This window comes from Episyrphus balteatus, chromosome 2 (genome assembly GCF_945859705.1).
Source record: "Episyrphus balteatus chromosome 2, idEpiBalt1.1, whole genome shotgun sequence".
Classification (NCBI taxonomy): Eukaryota; Metazoa; Arthropoda; class Insecta; order Diptera; family Syrphidae; genus Episyrphus; species Episyrphus balteatus.
In genome coordinates, this window is record NC_079135.1 from 91,978,788 (window position 1) to 91,997,983 (window position 19,196).

A 19,196-nucleotide genomic window follows, 5' to 3' on the forward strand; every position below is an offset into this window, starting at 1 on the left:
TCCCACTCTCACTAATATCTAATATTCTTCCCAAAAAAAAAAGGTCATCGTAATATTTTGTTTCCAGCAATCTAACGTGTCCTTCCGCTCAAAACGTGAAACAATTAGCCCACCAACGACTATGTTTTTCGTCCGCCCATTTTTTTCAATTTACTCGTCAGCGATCAGATTCCAAATGTTTCCTGTAACTGACAGCTGAAGAATCAGTTAATACATGGTCCTAAATACAAAAAAAGGACACTTTTAATGTACTGTTCTATGGTTCCTGATGGAATCATAGGAGTTCCCTTTTGAATGGGAGACATTTATCCTTCCGCGAAGAGTTGTTATTATGTATATGATGGAGCATGCTTTTTGTGTTTGGTTCATTCAAGCTCCGGTGTCCATCAGTGAATGAGGAGTCCTTTGTTGGATTGTTAACGTATAATTGACCCACCGTGGACAAGTATTTATGTTCTGGTTCCTTTATTTTTTGTATTTTTTGTTGTGCAGAGTCCTCCACCCACAAATATCAACGTTTTTTTGATATCCTTGCGCGCGCTCTCTCCATTGCAGTTTTGTTATTTCTCTCTCCGACTGAGGCTTTTGCGGTTTTGTGCGGACTTTATTTGTCGTGAGTGTGGCATTGGGCGGGTGGCAGAGTAGCAACAATACCCAGCAATTGCTTCAAAAAACCTCCCCTTTCGTTTGAATATTTATGTAGTTTGGCGAAACGTTTTGTGGTTTTATTATTTGTAAATACTGGAATTAATGTCCTTAAAAATTCGAAGAAAGGGAAAGAAAGCCCTTTCAACTGTGTTACTGCGTTGGTTGTTACCAGTGCATTGTGTCTGCATTGTCATATTATACTATAAAGAGGATAATGAAGTTTTTTTTGTGTGTGGGTCTCTATTTGTTTGAGGCAATGTAAAGCTCATTAAAAAATATTTAACTTTTGCTATAAAGGAAATGCATTCAATACACGGGAGTTAATTACTACCAAAAGGACATGAAATTTTTCTGCAACAATGTATATTGGGTCCCACCTTTTTGCCAATAATAACTCAGGAAGGCCATTTTTTTACGTACCGTATCGTTTCTGACATAAATCCTTTGAATGATCACATAATTTGTTGCAGTTAATGTCAGAACGGAACTGCGAACTGTTCGTTTGTTGTAAATGCCGCCGCAATGCCAAACGCGTGTTGCTGGCAACTTGCAAATCTACCGCTCTTTCTTGACAGGTAGAATTTTAAAAATTAATTTGAATGAGAGAATCGGTGAGATGTGTATAGTGACTGGAAAAGATTTAAACAGACGGTAGACGTTTGTTTTACGATCGACATGGTTATTAACACTTTTGGTGGTCTTATTTTTTTTTTTGGTGTTTCGAAAATCATATGATTTATCTTCCACTTTAAAGTGTATCTTGTTTTATTGTTTTTTTTTTTTTTTTTTGTTTTGTTGCAGGGAAGAGCTTTACTCTGACGATAACAGTGTCAACCAGCCCACCACAAGTAGCCACATATGGAAAAGCCATCAAAGTGACAGTTGATGGACCAAGGGAACCAAGGTCTAAAACAAGTAAGTTTAAACTTTTTCTTTCTTCAGATTTAATCGGTCATTTTTATGTTGCTTAGTGAAATTGAGATTGATGAAGGTATTACTCACGAATAGTGCCATTGAGTTTTCGAATTCTTGAAATTTACTCGGTTTATAATACTTCCATTATTTAACAATGCTGTCAAGATAAGATTTCAAGAAACAATTCTAATCTCGGTTGCAAAATAACCAAAGTTATAAAATAACTCAGAGGTTTGTTTTGGTGTAAAATTATATATAAAATAAATTTTTTCGTCATAAATTGGTTAAAAAAATTCCATTTTTAAACTAAGGAAATATTATGGGTATAAATTTACCTTTATTAAACACAGATTATATTTTGGTAGTTTTTCAACGCATTTTTATTGGTTAAATAATAACCTAAGTTTTAATTTGGTTTTTTAAATAACCGAAATTCTTCAAAAGTTTCAGAAAAGTATTTTAGAAACACTTTTTTGATACAAAGTTTTAAATAAGTTTTTATATAACTTATATATAACTTAATTTTGAATCCAAGTTTCAAATAAGTATTTTAATAAAACCTTTTTTACAAAAAAAAAAAACTATTTATAGGCTATAGAATGTTCTATTTAGTTCTAGATTTGAAGGGCAGGAAACGAAATATATGGAAAGGATTTAAAGTCTTTGAATAGAAGTCATTTCTGATTATAAGAAAAGACAAGACAAAACTCCTTCCCCATAGGGCACACTAGAATTTATATAATGAATATGAGACATAAAACTATCCAACACGACTTGGCCATTCCAAAGTCAGGGATGAAAAGGCTTCACTTTTTGGTCAGATATATTCCATCAGATCACCAGTGTATTTATTGGTCCTTAAGCCGTACTTTCGGTCAATATAAGCTTTCGTTCTTCTTCATTATATTTTAAATGAGTTGACGTAAAAAAAGGGATATTAGCGCAACTGGGCCGGAATAAATCACTAAAAACTTTTAAAAAACTTCCTTCATGGTAAAACTTAGTCTCCCAAGGTCGGAGGTCAAAATTCTGTTTGAAAGCGAAGTATTTGCGAAAAGTTGTGTTCCCAGCAAATTGAGGTTTTCGATGAAGTTATGTAACATATCAACTGATACATCATCGTACACAGTGAAAAGTTAAAATCACAACAAAAACATAAATGTCAAAAAATGAGCCAAGATCTCCTATGTTAAAATTATGCTTATACACAAAAAGTACTGAGATGTAAAATAACCTTAAAAATCGATACCACTGGTCGGCAAAAAAAAAAACAAAAAAAGTCGGGAGCAAGAACTCTGTAAGGTGATTTTAATAAACTTGAGTGTGATGAATTCAAAACAGTTTACAGATTTTTTTTTTCCATCAAGTCTAGTTTTTGAGGTCCGATGCTCATCACAATTTTAGTTATAAAGTCCCAAAAACTAACTTTAAAAGAAATGTTTTTTGTCATTTGATCTAAAAATATTATTTTTCCGTAATATTTTGCTATTTTTTCAACCGAATCAGGAGTCGAAAACTGAAATTTACTTCAAATATGCTTCAAAAACCATAAGTTACCTTAACCACCAAGATTTTGAGATATCATACCTTTCTATACCAAATATCTTTTAGAAAAAAAATAATTTTGAATATAAAAATAAACGTTTTTAAGACGATAAAATATGGCTTTTGAATATTGCATACCTATGTAGTTTTGCGAAAAAAAATTTAAGGGTTATGAAATTCAACGCCAAAAGTACCACAAAAACGCGTTTTTGACCTGTTAATATTTAAATATTTCCAAAACTTGACGTGCCAGATTCGGAATCAGCACACAAAAGTCCTTTAGAAAATGCTTATGGTATGGTTTGGTTCAAGCTCCATTTTCGTTGCCGACCAGTGTAATTAAAAGAAAAATTGTCAAGTAAACAAACAAAATTTAATTGATACAAATTTGAAGCCAAACTTAAGAACTTGGTACACTTTTACATCTCAGTACTTTTTGTGCCAACATATACATTTAAACATAGGAAAAAATGTTTTTTTTTTTAACATTTATGTTTTTGTTGTGATTTCACTACTTTTTGCAAGGTATTGCTGTAAAATTTATATAATCTATATAGTCCAGTCAAATGAGGGTTTAACCTCGGAATGAATACTGATAGAATTTTGTTTTTGCTCAAACAAATTCTGGAATTCTATAACTTACCTCAAGAGAATATGCTTTTCGACTAGGAAATTTGGTTTGACGTTTAATTATTTAAATATTAGTGATTTTGAGTGAATTCTGTTTTCAAATAAAGAAAAGAATTTCGCTTCTGAGAAGCGTTCTCTGTCATTTTCGTGCGAATAAAACACTTTCACAAGGGTTCTGAATGAATTCGGATATGCTTCCGGACGGCCAATAAAAAACGACATCATAATTTACATAATTTTGTTTCAAAATGTCAAAATTAAGTGATGGTATAAGCAACTCAGTATGATTGCACTGTTGTACACATCCAATTATTGTCAAAACTTTTTGTGCGCCTTTTCGCACTTTTGGTTCTTGATACCAAATGCAACACTTTTCACTTTTTCTGTACTAATCCAAAATCATCAAATTTTCCTTAAAGCCATTTTATTAACAAATAATTTCTTTACACGTTTGACTTGCTGACATCAAAAAACTATTCATATTGTTTTTTTTTTAATAAAAAAGTTAAACATTTTTAAAAGGTGGTCGTTTCGGAATATCGTCTCGTCGTCGGTCTCATTCACAATTCACTTTTAATATTTTTCATTCTCAGAACATAATGCCTTGTAGTTTGAATTTGCTCCAGACGTACACTTACTTGCACTTTTTCCAGATGGATAAATTTGGCCATTAATAATATTTATCTTCTTAAAATTGCAAACAAAATAAAATGCATAGTTGTTATTGAATTGTGCGGATTTGAAAGTAGCACCATAGCACCCCATTAAATTATTAGATGCAATTGCCATTTCCGTAAAGTGACCAATTACATTTCTATAAATGAAAAAAAAAAGAATAAAAAAAAATCATAAATTTTGATATGAAAATTTTTTACAAACTTTGGATTTTCAGGATATTTGTTGATATCATTCATTGTTGTGTCTTTATTTTCTGCCCACCAATCGTCAATAATACCAAGCATCATGGAAAGTGGTGAATTAGTAAGTGGTTGATCAGAAAATACAATGCCAATATTTTGTCCAGATTGAGGACATGTTTTGGTATTGTGACATGCGTCATGAGCGTATTTGCAAGTTTGACAATTATATTTGGCAAGTGTGGATAGTTCAGCATTCCATTGGACCGAAGCCATTCTTGGACATGGTTGGAATTTTGTAATATTTCCACTTGCCAATGTGTTTCGAAGCTTATTGACTCGTGCCAATATAGCTTTGATTATGTCTGGAGTCATTTCGACAAGTTTTCTATCTGAGGAGCAAGTTTTCGCAAATTGCTAAAAATATAAAAAAAGAAAGTTAATTAATTTTGTTTTCAAAATATGGTCAAAATATATTCAAAACATTACCCCTGTTGCATTGCAAGCAATGTGCTTTGCAGTTCCACAAAGCTCCTTATCACAATAGTCGGTAGCAGCTTGAGAAACAGCTACAAAGGCAATAAGTCCAATGAGGACCAAAAGGAATTCCGTCGACTTCATTCTGATTGAGATATGATTTGAGATTGCTCTATTTCAAATTGAAAACTTTTATTTATAGAAGAAAATAGAGGCAACAAATATAAAAATTCATTTAATCATGTTCTTATCTTTCCAGATAACATTTTTCATAAATCATTTTTTTAGGTAATAATAAACAAAAAAAACATCATAACACTAGTTATTATTCAGCTTCTCAGTGTTATATAGAAGAGCAAATATTAGAATTTATTACCTGAAACATACTAATATTTTGTATCTTTAAAAAGTAAGACATAGATAGAAGAGCGTCAATGTCAATGTCAAAGTCAAATAAAGCAAATAAAACCATTATCCTAATAATTTCAACGTTCAAACACGAAAAAGTTATTATTAACTACCTTGTAGTTATTAACTACCTTGTAGTTAATAATAATAACCATAGCTTTGTGTTAGGTTAGAACTTTGAAAACAGAACAATAAAGACGCGCGATTCTCAGAAATGTATGTTACTTAGTTATGCGAGATCATATAATTATTTAGCAAATAATAACAAAGTGACTTGGCAACACTAATCTGAAAGATTATGAGAGTTTTATGATATTTGTTTTAAAAATAATTTTAAAACAAAAATTAAACTAAAATAAAAGCACATTTTGTGTATTTAAACTGAAGCCAGTCGAACTATGTGCTATTGAACTATTGAGTTCACAAATTTTTATTATTAATAATATTATGTTTTATTAATAATAATATTGTAAAATAGTGGGATCTTAGTATGTCTAAAACTTTTCTTTCAATAAATTCTCATATTGAATTTTTGAGAAAATGTCTATAATGGTCACTTTTAAGCTGGTTAGATTTTCATTAAAATTATTACCTTAAAAAAATGTATAAAAAAAAAACTAAAAATTACTACCTACTTTTCAAATCTTAAAAAACAAAATGCACGACTAGGGTCGCACGTACTTGTTCTTATGGTAAAAGTAACTCTTATGTTAAAGCTTTTTACTAAACAAAATTAGGGAAATTTATAATTTTATATTTTAATAGTACACAAAAAAAAAAAATAAAATCTATTTTTTAAATTAATTTACACCGGTTTAAATAATTGTTTAAAGAAAACCAAATAATGGCATTTGATTTCTTGTATAAAAAGAATTTTTAGAAAAAAAATTTCGAAAATCGTTAGAGCCGTTAAAAAAAAATCTTTTATATATAAAAATTTTCTAAAATTAAAAAAAATGGTATGCCATTTTTAAGAAAATATACACATAAAAACAAAATTTCGATAAAATTCATCAACACGTTTTTAAAAAATTGGTTTCTCAAAAAAAAATTTAAATATCTATATGTATTTTTTTTAAATCCAAAGATGTGTTTTTTGATTATAAAAAAATACATATAACGTTTTTTTTACCTTTCTTTTGGTTGAAATTGGCTAGGCCGTTTACGAGAAATTCATAAATAAAAAAACATTAAAAAAACATTGTTAATAACTGTACAAAAAATATGTTTTTTTATTCCATTAGACGGCTCTTATGTGAAATAATATACACACAAATTTTAAAAGTTACTTTTCTATTTCCGTTATATGACATTGTTAGTTTTGTCCTAAAAAACAATTTCAATTTCAACTCTACGGAATCTCTCAAAAGTGTTTACTAACAAGTTGTAAGAAATTTGCTCCAGTAGTTTAGGTTGTAGCTCGAGGTACATACAGACATTCAGACAAAATTTCCGGAATCTTTTTTTTGGCATCACCGTAATTTCATGTAAAATTGTTATCTCAAGTTCGAATTTTTTCCCGAATCCTAAACTTGCCCTATACTACCTACCTACAATCGAAAATAAAAAAAACTGACAGAGGTTCAGCCTTTTTAACATACCTAAGATTTTTTACTTTTTTGACAGTTTTAGCTTGCAATCCTCTTTTTTTTTACTTTCAATGCAATCATAACATATGCAAGTTTTCCATTCTCGATATAATTCGTAGTCCATTTTTTTTAAATCAAAATATCGCGTCAAAAAAGATTCGAGGTTTTGTTGAAAGAAACTGCATAAAGTGCTTTCCTTGCTTTAAACCACAGCACATTTGTAAAATATAAAATATATTTTTGCCATGGAAAAAGGAAAATGTTTGGTTGGAAATATATCAGGAACAGTGGCGTAGTTACCGCTGTATCAGCTGTATCCATGTAACAGGGCCCCCGAGATATAGGGGCCCCCAAAAAATTGTGTATTAAAAATTTTCTGATAACCAGTTTTTGTACATTGTGTCTTTGAGATGGATTTTTTTGTGTCTCAAAAAAAAATAATGTAAGTAACATTTTACAAACCTATGATTATTGTGTTTGAAATAATTATAAATCTTGTTTCCAAACTCCTTCAAAATCAGAATAAACACAATGACTAAGAGAAAGAAAAAATTTTCTTTTGGGAAGTGAGACATGTTTTTAAGGCCCATTTGCTGAAACGAGTCTTAAATATTAATGTGAAACATAAACCTTTAAGTTCTACATAATGGTTTGCACGAACTTCAAATTGTGTCATAAATTCCTTTAAGTTTAATATAACTTAGGTGGAAGAAATTGTAGAACTTAAGCAGTTTAGGTTTTACTTAAGCAAATTTATTTTACAAAATACGAGGGAATATGGCTTAAAAAATGCCACGGGTAGTAAAAAAGATTACTTTAAATTAAACTTAACTTACGTGCAAACATATTTTCCATATTAAACATCCGTGGAGGGTAAAATTTTCTACACAAGATTTTGCAGCACACAAATTTGACGTTCATCCAACTTATTCACAATTTTAGGTTTATGTGACGTTTTTAATTTTATTCTTGTGTCAAATAAATTTTTTTAAATTTTCGAAATATTAGTAATTTTTCCAAAAAAGATAAAAGGACACACACAAACAATTCAATATATAACTAGTATTTAATCCAAAAAATTGAGAAAACATGAAAAATAATTGAATTTAAAATTTATTTGACATTTGAATTAAAATTCCCAGGGATTTCTAGCATGAAACTTAATCATTGCTAGGTTGAACATAATTATTTTTTTGAAAACTTGGAATAAACTAAGTAAAAAATAAGACCTATGTTTGACCTAGCTATGAATCAAATTTATGATCCGTATGAGCAAATGGGCCTAAAAGTAAAAGCAGGAACATAACATGAGTTGGCAGAAGTAATAAAGTAAGAATTTCAAATTCGGAATCGTATTTTAAAGTCAACGCTTACTATTGCCGCCTGGATATTTCGATGGGTCAAAATCAACAATGATTTTAGTGCCTTCGTGACCTGAATATTGTGTTCGACACATTAGAAGCAGATAAACTATTTCCGTTGATTTAATAAAACAAGGATCAACTAAATTGGTAGAAAAAAACCTCCTGTTTTTAATTTTTTTTGTTTGTCAGTAATTGTAGCTTTTACGATGCGATTTTGTAGCTCAAATCTTTTTGAAATATTTTAGGTTTTATAAATTCAAGTTAGAGCTCAAAAGTAAGCTTTCATAATACAAAAAAACTCAAAATTCTAAAAATTTTTACACCGAGATTAATCGCTTACATCCCCGATTTTGTAGAAAACTATCCGAGCTACAAAATCGATGTTTTAGCATTTCATCTGGATCTCAAATTCAAATTTCTACCAAAACAATTTTTTTTAATTTCGCATTTTTTGGACTTTGAAAGGTGTCTTTTGAGCTAACTTTTATTAACAAAAACATTTTATGCAACAAATTCTCATTTAACTAGCTACAATTCCTGGGGAAATGTTTTTTTTATTCCGCCATAAGGCTAAATTATTGGTTATCGAAGTGTATATTCTTGTTAAAAATTTATCTGAGGTTTGTTGACCCTTCCGGTTACTAGGACAATTGAAAAATCATTTTTCAAGCCAAAATAAAAAAATATCTCATAACATCTATGGGACATTGATGGTTATCGGACTTATCGATTTTATCCATAAAAGCGAAAAATCTTGATCTTGTTCAGCTATGGAAGATTTAATCAGCGAATTTGCTGAAAGACAAGGAAAGTACTACTTTGAAAAGTTTTGGTGCAATGAAAATTATTAAACTAAGTGTTTTAGTTTAAAAAAAAAGCTTGTTAAGCTGTGTCCAATAGCCCAGTAAGAGTAGATGAAAAATTTTCAAAGAAAGGAACAAATTTGTAACAGGCTGATTTTTGGTATACAACTTGGTATTAGGATGTTTTACAATTTGTGAAAAGTCCTGAAGTTTCCTTTGTCTGCTAGTCCCGTTATAAGGAGTCAAAGCTCCCTACATTTTTTATTTAAAAAAACTGTAAGTTTTAGACAAAAATTACGTTCTACAAAATTGTAGCTGAGGTTATTTTATAAAAAATTGTCTTATAAAGTTTTCTTTGTATCACCTACCGTTTAGAAATAACAACATGTAATTTGATTAAAATAACAAATGTAAAATATCAAGAAAAACATATGAGAGTTTGGAGTGATATAATTTCTAAACGGTGCGTGATACAAGAAAACTTTATACGGCATTTTTTTGTTAAATAACCTCAGCTACAATTTTGCGGAACACAATTTTTGTCGAAAACCTACCGTTTTAAAAATAAAAAATGCTGTGACCTTTTATTCCTTATAATGGGACTATAGGACAGACGAAACTTCAGGACTTTCCACAGATTGTAAAACACCCTAACACCAAGCTGTATAGAAAAAATTAGCCTGTTACAAATTTTTTCCTTGAAACAATCTATTTCTCCGGGGCTATAAGTCTGAGATGGAAGGGCCCCCAAAAAAATTTGGATACAGGGCCCCCAAAGGGCTAGCTACGCCACTGATCAGGAAAATGCAACTTTTGGTTTTCAGTTATGAAAAAATCACATTTTTTAATAATGTGACGCGTCATTAAATGAAAATCATGTCATAATTTTTTTTAAATATAAAAAGGATTCTTTTTCAATATAATTTCTCAATTCTCCTGAAATTCTTCAAATAATTTCAAGGTTTTCCAACAATCTCAGCAAATTCTGGTACTTTTCAAACTTAAATTCTTTAATGTCCTGATTATTTTTTCTTCTTCCTGATTCCTGCTGTTATACTCGACATAAATATTAACATCTCCTTCATCCTTTTCTTTTTTCTTGACATCAAGCATGTGTTTGATGCAGATCATCTCAATAAATACCCTATTAATGCCGGTTTCCTTCATATCATAACTACCAATTATGAAAATTTTATTCTCAAAAAAAAAAAAACAAATTATACTTAAGGAGGTGGTTTCCTTATTAACTTCAATGTCAAAACATTAGAATGTCTAAAATGAGTGAAAAAAAAAATATTTTATGTAATTGGATACCATTATGCGACCTTTTGTTCGTCACATGTAACAACCCTAGTTTTCTTTTTTCTTTAAATTTATTCTTCGTGTTATGTCAGCGTGGTACTAGCTGGTGGTAGGTATGTTGTGGGTTAGTGTGTCAGGATAACATCAAAGAATTGCACTATATTTTGCAGGAATTATATTTTTTTTTGTTTGTAGCCACATTTTTAATTTCATAGAAACTGATGCAGAACCTCATTGTTTGTTGTTTATTGTGGTTTTGAAAAGAAAACAAAAGAAACTATACAATTGCAACAGAGCAAGTGCAAGCAAATTTTACAAAGATAAGGGAAGGTTCTTTTATTCGCCTTTTTTCATAAAAAATAAAACTTTTCCGGAATTTTATAAAAAATATTTTGAATTTTATAACGTCCACAAAAGTACTTACAAAAAAATAATATTCCAAAAAAAAAAAAAGACGATAAATTGACCTCATTTTTCACATTTATTTACGGTTTTTTGTATTTTTTGTATTTTTCCTTTTTCATAGGTCCGACCGGTGGTCATCAATATCGAGCAGTGGGTTTGGGTCAACGACCCTTTCTCGATCCACCATTCTATAGTCATGTTCGTGAATTAGAGACATTAAGACGTAAGGCTCCAACTACTGGTTCATCGCTAGCACCATTAGCCAGTAATCACTCATCCTCCAATAGTACAATGAATTCACCCGACGGACAGGGTTACAAACCAAATGCACCGCACATACAAGGTAAGAAAAGATTAAGATACAAATTTTTTGATTTTTTTTTTGTTCATATGATATTATTTCGTTAATAGAGCAATTGTAAAAGTACCAACCTTCTTTTTTATTTGATTAATTTCATTGATGTTTTCGTTTTGTTTTAAAAGAAAAAAAATAATGGTATCAAAGTGGATAAATGCGGTTCGTTTATTCTTAAATTACTGTTTTTGAGTCTTATAAGAAGGGGTACAAAACTGACAAATTTGGTACTATCGGAGCTTAGAGTGTAATAAGTTTGAATGAAGATAGGTACAAATGTGTGTATATTTGAATCTTGAATTTATAAAGCAATCGTTAAAACTGATTTAAATACATACATACTTCAACTATTTTAAGTGAATTCAGGAAAATCAGAATTGTTTCCAACACGTAAGGGAACGGGAAAAAGGGAAGATCTATTTGCAGTAATTGCTTTAGATAAAAAATATCACTGATAACAAAATGAACAAAATATGTCTAGTTGAACGCAGTAAAACCTCATATTTAGTTTTTCCCCCCAAAAAAACATTCTTTTCAAAATATGTAGGTAAAAACACTTAAATCGGTAAAAAATTCACGACACTGCCACACAAAAATTTAAGGCAAAAAGAATCGTTTTTTGCCCCTAAATGAAATTTTACCATTGCGTGAACATTGCGGGAAGCTCAACATAGCAAAGTAAACTTTGATGGTATATAATGTTTTACAGTTTTCCGCCTATAAAAACAGTGGATAGCTCTTGATATAGAGATAAATAAGTTTTCTACAAATTGATTCCAAAAATTAACCCAAAAGTCACACAAAAAGGAAAAAAATAACTAAACGTAATATTAGCTACTACGTAATATTAGCTACTTGATATAATTTCTAATTGAATCAATATTGGTGATTGTGTGTTCAAATGAAACAGAAGTTCACAAACGGTGTATACAATTAACCTGTATACTAAGTTGGTGACTACTCCCAAGCCCCAATCGTATTAACTAACTATGTTATAAGCCCAGGCAAAATATAAATTTTCCGCGGAAAAAATGCAAGTGACGACTTTAAAAAATATGCGTTTTTTTGCCATAACTTTTGAGCTAAGACAAATAAAAAAACTAAAAATACCACCCCTACGTTTTTCGAAAATCCCAAAAAAAAAAGTTTTAAAATCCCGTTTACTAAAATACCGCTTTTTTAAATCCCGTTTTCTGAAATCCCGCATTTTAAAATCCCGTCAAATCCCGAAAATCCCGATTTTTTTACAAAATACATGCTTAATTCACAAATAAAAAAATCATGAGAAATAGACAAAAAATTAGTAAAAATGATTTTTTGAGTTGTAAAGCCCACACAATTATGTACCTTCAACACATTATGAAAACGGAATTTCTTTTATAAAAACATAAAATGATTAAAGCCTTAAATTGAGTTCTCAAGTAAAAGAAATTTTATTTAAATATCAAAATTGTTGAAATGCATCCAAATGTAAGTTGAAATATATTTAATGAAATTTCTTTTAATTATGTAGTGTGTACTTAATTTAAGGTGTTGTGATCATTTAATGTTATTATTAATCTATGGGATTATCATGATTTGATTGTTCTTCTGAAACTTTAAAGTAAATATTAGTTTGTTAATTGATTTCTTTTTAGTATCACATTTCTTGCTTTTTCTTATTTTTTTTATAAATTATATTTTTTGTTAAAGGTTTTAATTAAATGCGTTTAGAACAATCTCTCATTTTTTAATTTGTTTTAGTATCCCGATCGCGTGATTTTTTAAAATAAAACAACTAGTTTTGCTTGCAAAATCGGGATAGTAAAAAACGGGATTATAAAAATCGGGATTTTAAAAAGCGGGATTATAAAAAGCGGGATATCGAACCCAACCCTTTTTGGAGAATCTTATGATTTACCTACGAGTTGTGTTATAATAATTTTTTTTTAACCCTATGAAAGTTATATGCTAAAAATCGGACATTTGACCTTGAAAACGTATGACCACTGTTCTTTAATGGACCCTCAACTACATATTCCTTTTGGTAAAATAAACGTAATTTCACTTAAAAAATCTTTACTTATTCTTATTCCGTTGTTTCTCTGTTTTTGCACTTATTGAGTGCAAAAACAGAGATGATGTATTCAAAAACAGATTCCGAGCAAATACATTCATTTTCTACTTTCACTGCACTCTGTGAATTCATATTTTTAAGTAAAAAATAAAAAGTAATTAAAAAAAAAATTAAAAACAAAGTTCGCTGCTCAGCTCTTTTGTATAAACGAGGTCAATTATAGTGCTTGTTAAAGTGCTTATTTTTCTAAATATTTCCAATCGAACATTATTGATAGAGCTTTTTCATATCGCAATAAACAACAGAAAGATTTTTTTAATGCATGTAAATTAAAAAGTTTAAACAAATCTTTCACTTTTACTTATTGAGTTAAAAAAACACTCAAAAACGTTACTCATTCAAAACAAATATTTTTTTTCTGAAGGTTGGCCAGTCATGCTTAAAACGTCAAAAATATTCAAATGCAATACATTTTGTTAACCTTCTCATGACTATGACTCTTCAAACGTCTATACGAAAGTCAAATCTTCTCTTATTCTGACTCACTCAATTTCTTCGCAATCAAAGTACCAATATCAAACCTGTTAATTTATTCAATCAATAAATTGTTTAAAAATTATAAACTATGGGCTACCCCATCATGACAAAGTATTCCATGAGCCATCATATTATTATGTTGGTAGCTTAAACAATTCCCCCTATACTAAAGTCATAAAATCTTCAACTTCATTCATAAAACTCGTATTAACACTCATTTGATAATAAGAATTATAGGTCTATGAGTAAACAACATTCAAATTATTATTGAATTTGGTTATAAATGCGATATTGCCACCTTCAACTCTTCTTCACGGGTACCGGTACGAAAATGAACCATTGTCAAACGATTAATGACCGGAAATGCTTCAATCTGGGCATCATCAACTACGATGGGAAAGGCGCTAGCAATATCAGGTTTTTTTTTTTTTATCAAAAAATCAGAACGATGACAAATATTTTGTTAGTCAAAGAAACAATCATTGTGTACTGAAAAATGGTTTGGAACTTTAAAATAACGGTTTAAAGTATTTATCCAATTTAAGTTTTTCTTGCACAAATTTATAAAAAAAAAATGCAAATAGAAGTCTGTATTGCGGACATCCGCAAATCAATCAAAATGTGGTTACACAGATGCCTTACCTTTTGCAAGTCTTTGAACTTAAGGTGCACAAGAAGACATCTCAGTAAAAGAAGCTATTTAAAGCAGCTTTATCAACCTATCACTCTTTCATTTAAGATTACAGTTAAAATATTAAAATGAATATATCCCACCATTATAGTGAATCCTTTAAACTAAAATGCAATACAAGTCTTTATGCAGCAGGTTTCTATAGAAGGTAGGTAACTTCTATATTCCAAACCGACAAAAATAAATACAAACCACATCGTTCTGGCCCCCGAAACGAAGTTGTGGTGAAGCCCAAAACCACATCGACTTCCGTCTTCGTCGTCGATTGCCTTGCCGAAAACTTAATTTTCCAGGAGTTTTGCATCAATTGATGGCAAAATAGCATTCATGTGTAAGTTTGCAACAAGTTGACCTCTCTTTTCTGGGAATAATAATAGGGACTCCTTTTCTCAGCTCACAGAGAGTGTGAGAAAAACGTCAAGCCCCAAGAAGTTTGGCAGATAAATTCCGTTTTTTTTATTGAAATAATATTGTTTCATGAACTGTATTCATCATCACACTATATTGCCATCAATAAAAGACGATGACCATCAAGGATGTGTACAAGCACGCATGATCTACACATTCAAAGATGCAAAACAGTTTGACTTCAAGTCCCCTTTGAATCCCGAATTGTAATCAAATACCTGCGAGCAGAGGCAGAAAAAAAAATAAGAACTCATTTGGATTCGACGACCCCTTCATTGCATGTCAATCTCATTCTTTTTTTTTAACCAAGTTCAGTTTGATAGGTTGCCCACTCCTGTGTGTTAAGAGTTTGTTCTGCTATAACATTGCTGCTGATGCCGCTGCATTGTGCTTGCTGCTGCCAGAGTGACAAAGAGCTCGTGGAGCGGTAGAATTCCTTATTTCCAGGTTGCAAATAGTTGGAGTTAATGTACATTTTTTTCTTAGTCTTGTAACATTTTCATTGTTTTCGCTCCAACGAGTATCGCTCCGATTTTGACTAGCTTCAGAGAGAAGCAGGCAAGGAATACCTTCGTAGTGTGATGATGGACAGGAGGGCGAATATGTATAGGTTCTCTTGATAAAGTTAAAAAAAAGGAACATCGCATGCTGCTATTTTTATTGTAGTTATATCGACGAGGTATGCAGAAAGGTGAAATTAATATTGCGACAAAATATTATTTTCCAATCGGTAAACATACACTTTATTGAACCGATTGAATTTCAATTGTTGTCTCGAGACGCGTTGTTCTTGTTGTCGTCCAATATATTGTGTAGAGAGCATCGTTATATGAACGTTATAGAAGGGTCTTATTATGTTCTGATTCTTGTTTTATGATGAAGCTGTGTTAGGGTTTTTAGGTATTGATGGATTTTTTCAGGCTTCACATTGGCAGATTTATATTTTTATTTTCGCATCAGCTCATCATTACAAAGAACGCACGTTGATGGAAAAAGAAAGCGTGCGCCAGCATCTCAAACTGTGTACATAGTATCTTCATAGAGAAGATGTAATTTGATGATGAACAAATACTGTTTTTACCTACATTTATATTGTTAAAGAGTTACTTCAGAGCTAAATTTAGACAAAAATCATGACACAACGATGCTATTGAGTGAAGCCACATAGGGTCATTTATGTCGTTTTGTTATAGGGTAAATTAGGGCATTATGGCATACCTAAGCACAAACTCAAATAACTTTTCTACGGACAACAATTTTTACTTTAATCATTTTTTTTTAATTAAATTTCATAAAAACGTAACATATATAAATTATTAAAGAATAAAAATTCAAGCTTTTTAACAAAAAATAAATTAAGTTAAAAATAGTCCAAAAAAAACCATATTGCCCTATGAACGGGCAATATGGCGAACCCCATTTACTTCGGAGCCCTTTAGTTTTTTTTTACGTATATTCGGCATTTCTGAAATATAATTGTAAATAAGTTTCATAAAATTAACGTTAAATTGATGTTATTTTCAAATTTAAAAAAATGCAGAGACATAATGTAAGTTACTTTTGAAATTAGTTTTACATAAGGGCAATATGGCGCAGTCGGGTATAATGTAGCGCCATAATGCCCTTATTGCGTCTGCGCCATATTGCAAAATATACACATATTCACAAAACTCCAAAAACTAAACACAATTCTTACTTCATTTAAAATATAACAAGTGATATAACCAAATCAAAACTGTACTCTGCATTTCACTTCTTACAACAAACACGTTGACTGTATACTTACCGAGATACACACAAACAAAAACAAAGCGATATTATATTGGAACCCAGAACCGGTATATTTTTTTTGTTTTGTTTTTTGTTTGGTACAAAAATAATAGCACTGACCTGTGATCGTCACAAGGCTAGTGTTCGACGAAGACCAAAGTTTCTGCATTGGTTTTATTTAAATACGAGTATTGGAAGTATGGTAGTTGAATGGTGCGCCATAATGCCCGAAGTTACCCTATCTCTTTTTTTTTTTTTAAACCTCACATCAATTTTCTTAAAAGCTTCATACAATTTATACAATTCAAAGCATTTATACAATTTAAATATAAACCATAAAACATATTTACAAAAAAATAATTTTTGGATTTTTAAAAAAATTTTGAAATTTTTTTTTTGAAAAATCAAATTTTCGAAAACGGGACATTGATGTCGATTAGTGATTTCTACAAAATGGCATACCAATTTTATTTTAAAACATTTTTTCCAAAAAATTAATTATTTATAAAAAATTTGTTTTTTTTAAAAAACGGCTCTAACGATTTTGAAAATTTTTTTTCTAAAAATGCATGTTAATATATCAATCAAAACTGCATACTTGTTTTGGAGGGCAATTTGATTTCAGATTTTATTTTATTTTTTTAAAAAACGAATTTTATTTATTTTCCAAATTTCTTTATAAAAAGTCTTTAAAATTTAAGCAACTTTAACTCTAAGAGCAAATTCGTGCGACCCAGTCGTGCATTTTATTTTAAATAACCTTGAATCCTTAACTCTGTGAAGCCAGAACTAGAAATGAGCCTGCTTTTGCAATAGCTGCTCTCAATCACTCTGCTATTTCACTGAGCAGAGAACAGTTGCGAATTGCGATTGCTCTGCAAATTTCAATGTAGCGTCCTCAGTGTAAGTCTTGCAAAAATCAAACCCAATCCAATTTGCTGTGTTTTCTTTTTTCGCATACCGACAATGATTAACATAAAGCGATCAAGTGAACAGAGAGAACAATGCTCTTAAAGTTTTCAATGCTTTTATAAGTCTAAGAAGGCTCATATAAATGTTTCTATGTAAAATATTAAGTGTTCCAATATGTTAAAATGATGGTTATATACAATATATACATTGTAATAACAACGCTATAATTTGATTCTATTATCACAAATTTTCATACTTTTACTTTAGCACCTCAAAGTTAAATCAAAATCGATAGAATGTTTTTTTGTGAAAACTGCAATACATTGAAAATGTTTTTGAAAAAAATAGTTTTGGCATGCTTACAATTTGTTCAATAAATCGTTCAGAAATCCCTCCTGCGTCTTAATTTGAAAGTAAAAGCTGTATCCTATGACTATTTTTATGGAACGTAGAAATCAACGAATTAATAGAAACAGAGGGATCCAGAGTGATGCAGACAGTAATATACCCCATGCTTACCACTTTTTACAAGTTATTCAAATGGGCAACAAACCCTGGACTGGGCGTGAGCCCCCCAAAAACTGTCATCACAAAGAAATCAAAATAAGACCTTCCTTAAATCAACGGGATGCTGATTACTTTTAAGAAAAATATTTTTTTAAATTTTAATTTAATTCAAAAAGAAATTGCCAGAAATAAAATATTAAAGTTGTTAGGACCTCTGATTTAAGATTTCTAAGATACAATTTCAAATCAGGGGCATAAAAATTCTAATTTCCAAAAAACTTATTTTTAATTTTTGGCAGATTAGCACAAACTTATTTCCCTCCTCATAAAGCAAATATAATTATTAATCCTTCTATAGACATATTTTGAGAAAATGTTCACATACGAATATAAAACTAATTAAAATTTTAACCTATATGGTGTCAAACACATGTCATCTGGTTAAGCCTTACATTGACACTTCATCATGTTTCATATTTTAGAAGTCTAATTAAAAAACAAAACATAAAAAGATTCAAAATAAACGATACACCTTTTCATGTGTGTTTAAAGGGTTGAAAGAAATGCCCTTACCATGCCCTATATTATTTGGCGACAAGCTGTTTTCTTAGTTCTTAAGAAAATATTTTATTTTATAATAAATCGAAGTATTTTCTAATGTAGGTACGCGATTTCAACAAAGTCATTTCTATCTTCAAAAACTCTTTCGCAACATATTTTGATTAATTATACCTTTTCGCTGTAAGAGAATGTTTTCATTATTTTAACTAATTAGTTCTATATTCGCACGATGTTATTTTTGGAATCTATAAGGGTTGTCAAAGTTGTGTGTCTTTGAAAAATTAATTAAGAAAATTCTTTGAACAATATGCTAAAATTAAAGAGTAAATGTTTTTCCAAGAAGATACCTACTAGTCTTAAAAAAAAAAGAAATTTTTGTTTGAAATGTTTTAAAGATGTCTTGTATCTTAAGGAAAAGAACAAAATATTTCTTTAAGGCAAACCGATTATTTAATT

General features: G+C 30.1%; 2 protein-coding genes across 2 annotated transcripts in view; one reads left to right on the top strand and one right to left on the bottom strand.

Moving 5' to 3' along the window:
- Nucleotides 1-19,196, top strand: part of LOC129911238 (protein lozenge) — a 43,482-nt gene that overhangs the window by 20,792 nt on the left and 3,494 nt on the right. The window contains exons 3-4 of the mRNA XM_055988968.1: nucleotides 1,450-1,563; nucleotides 11,065-11,286. Of these exons, the coding sequence (XP_055844943.1) occupies nucleotides 1,450-1,563; nucleotides 11,065-11,286 (336 nt within the window). The remainder of the gene's footprint in view (nucleotides 1-1,449; nucleotides 1,564-11,064; nucleotides 11,287-19,196) is intronic.
- Nucleotides 4,166-5,238, bottom strand: LOC129911239 (antigen 5 like allergen Cul n 1-like). Its single transcript, XM_055988969.1, has 3 exons — nucleotides 5,085-5,238; nucleotides 4,618-5,012; nucleotides 4,166-4,552 (listed from the first exon to the last, which is right to left on the bottom strand). Exons 1-3 carry the CDS (start codon nucleotides 5,214-5,216, stop codon nucleotides 4,312-4,314), a joined length of 768 nt encoding a protein of 255 aa, XP_055844944.1. The 5' UTR covers nucleotides 5,217-5,238; the 3' UTR covers nucleotides 4,166-4,311.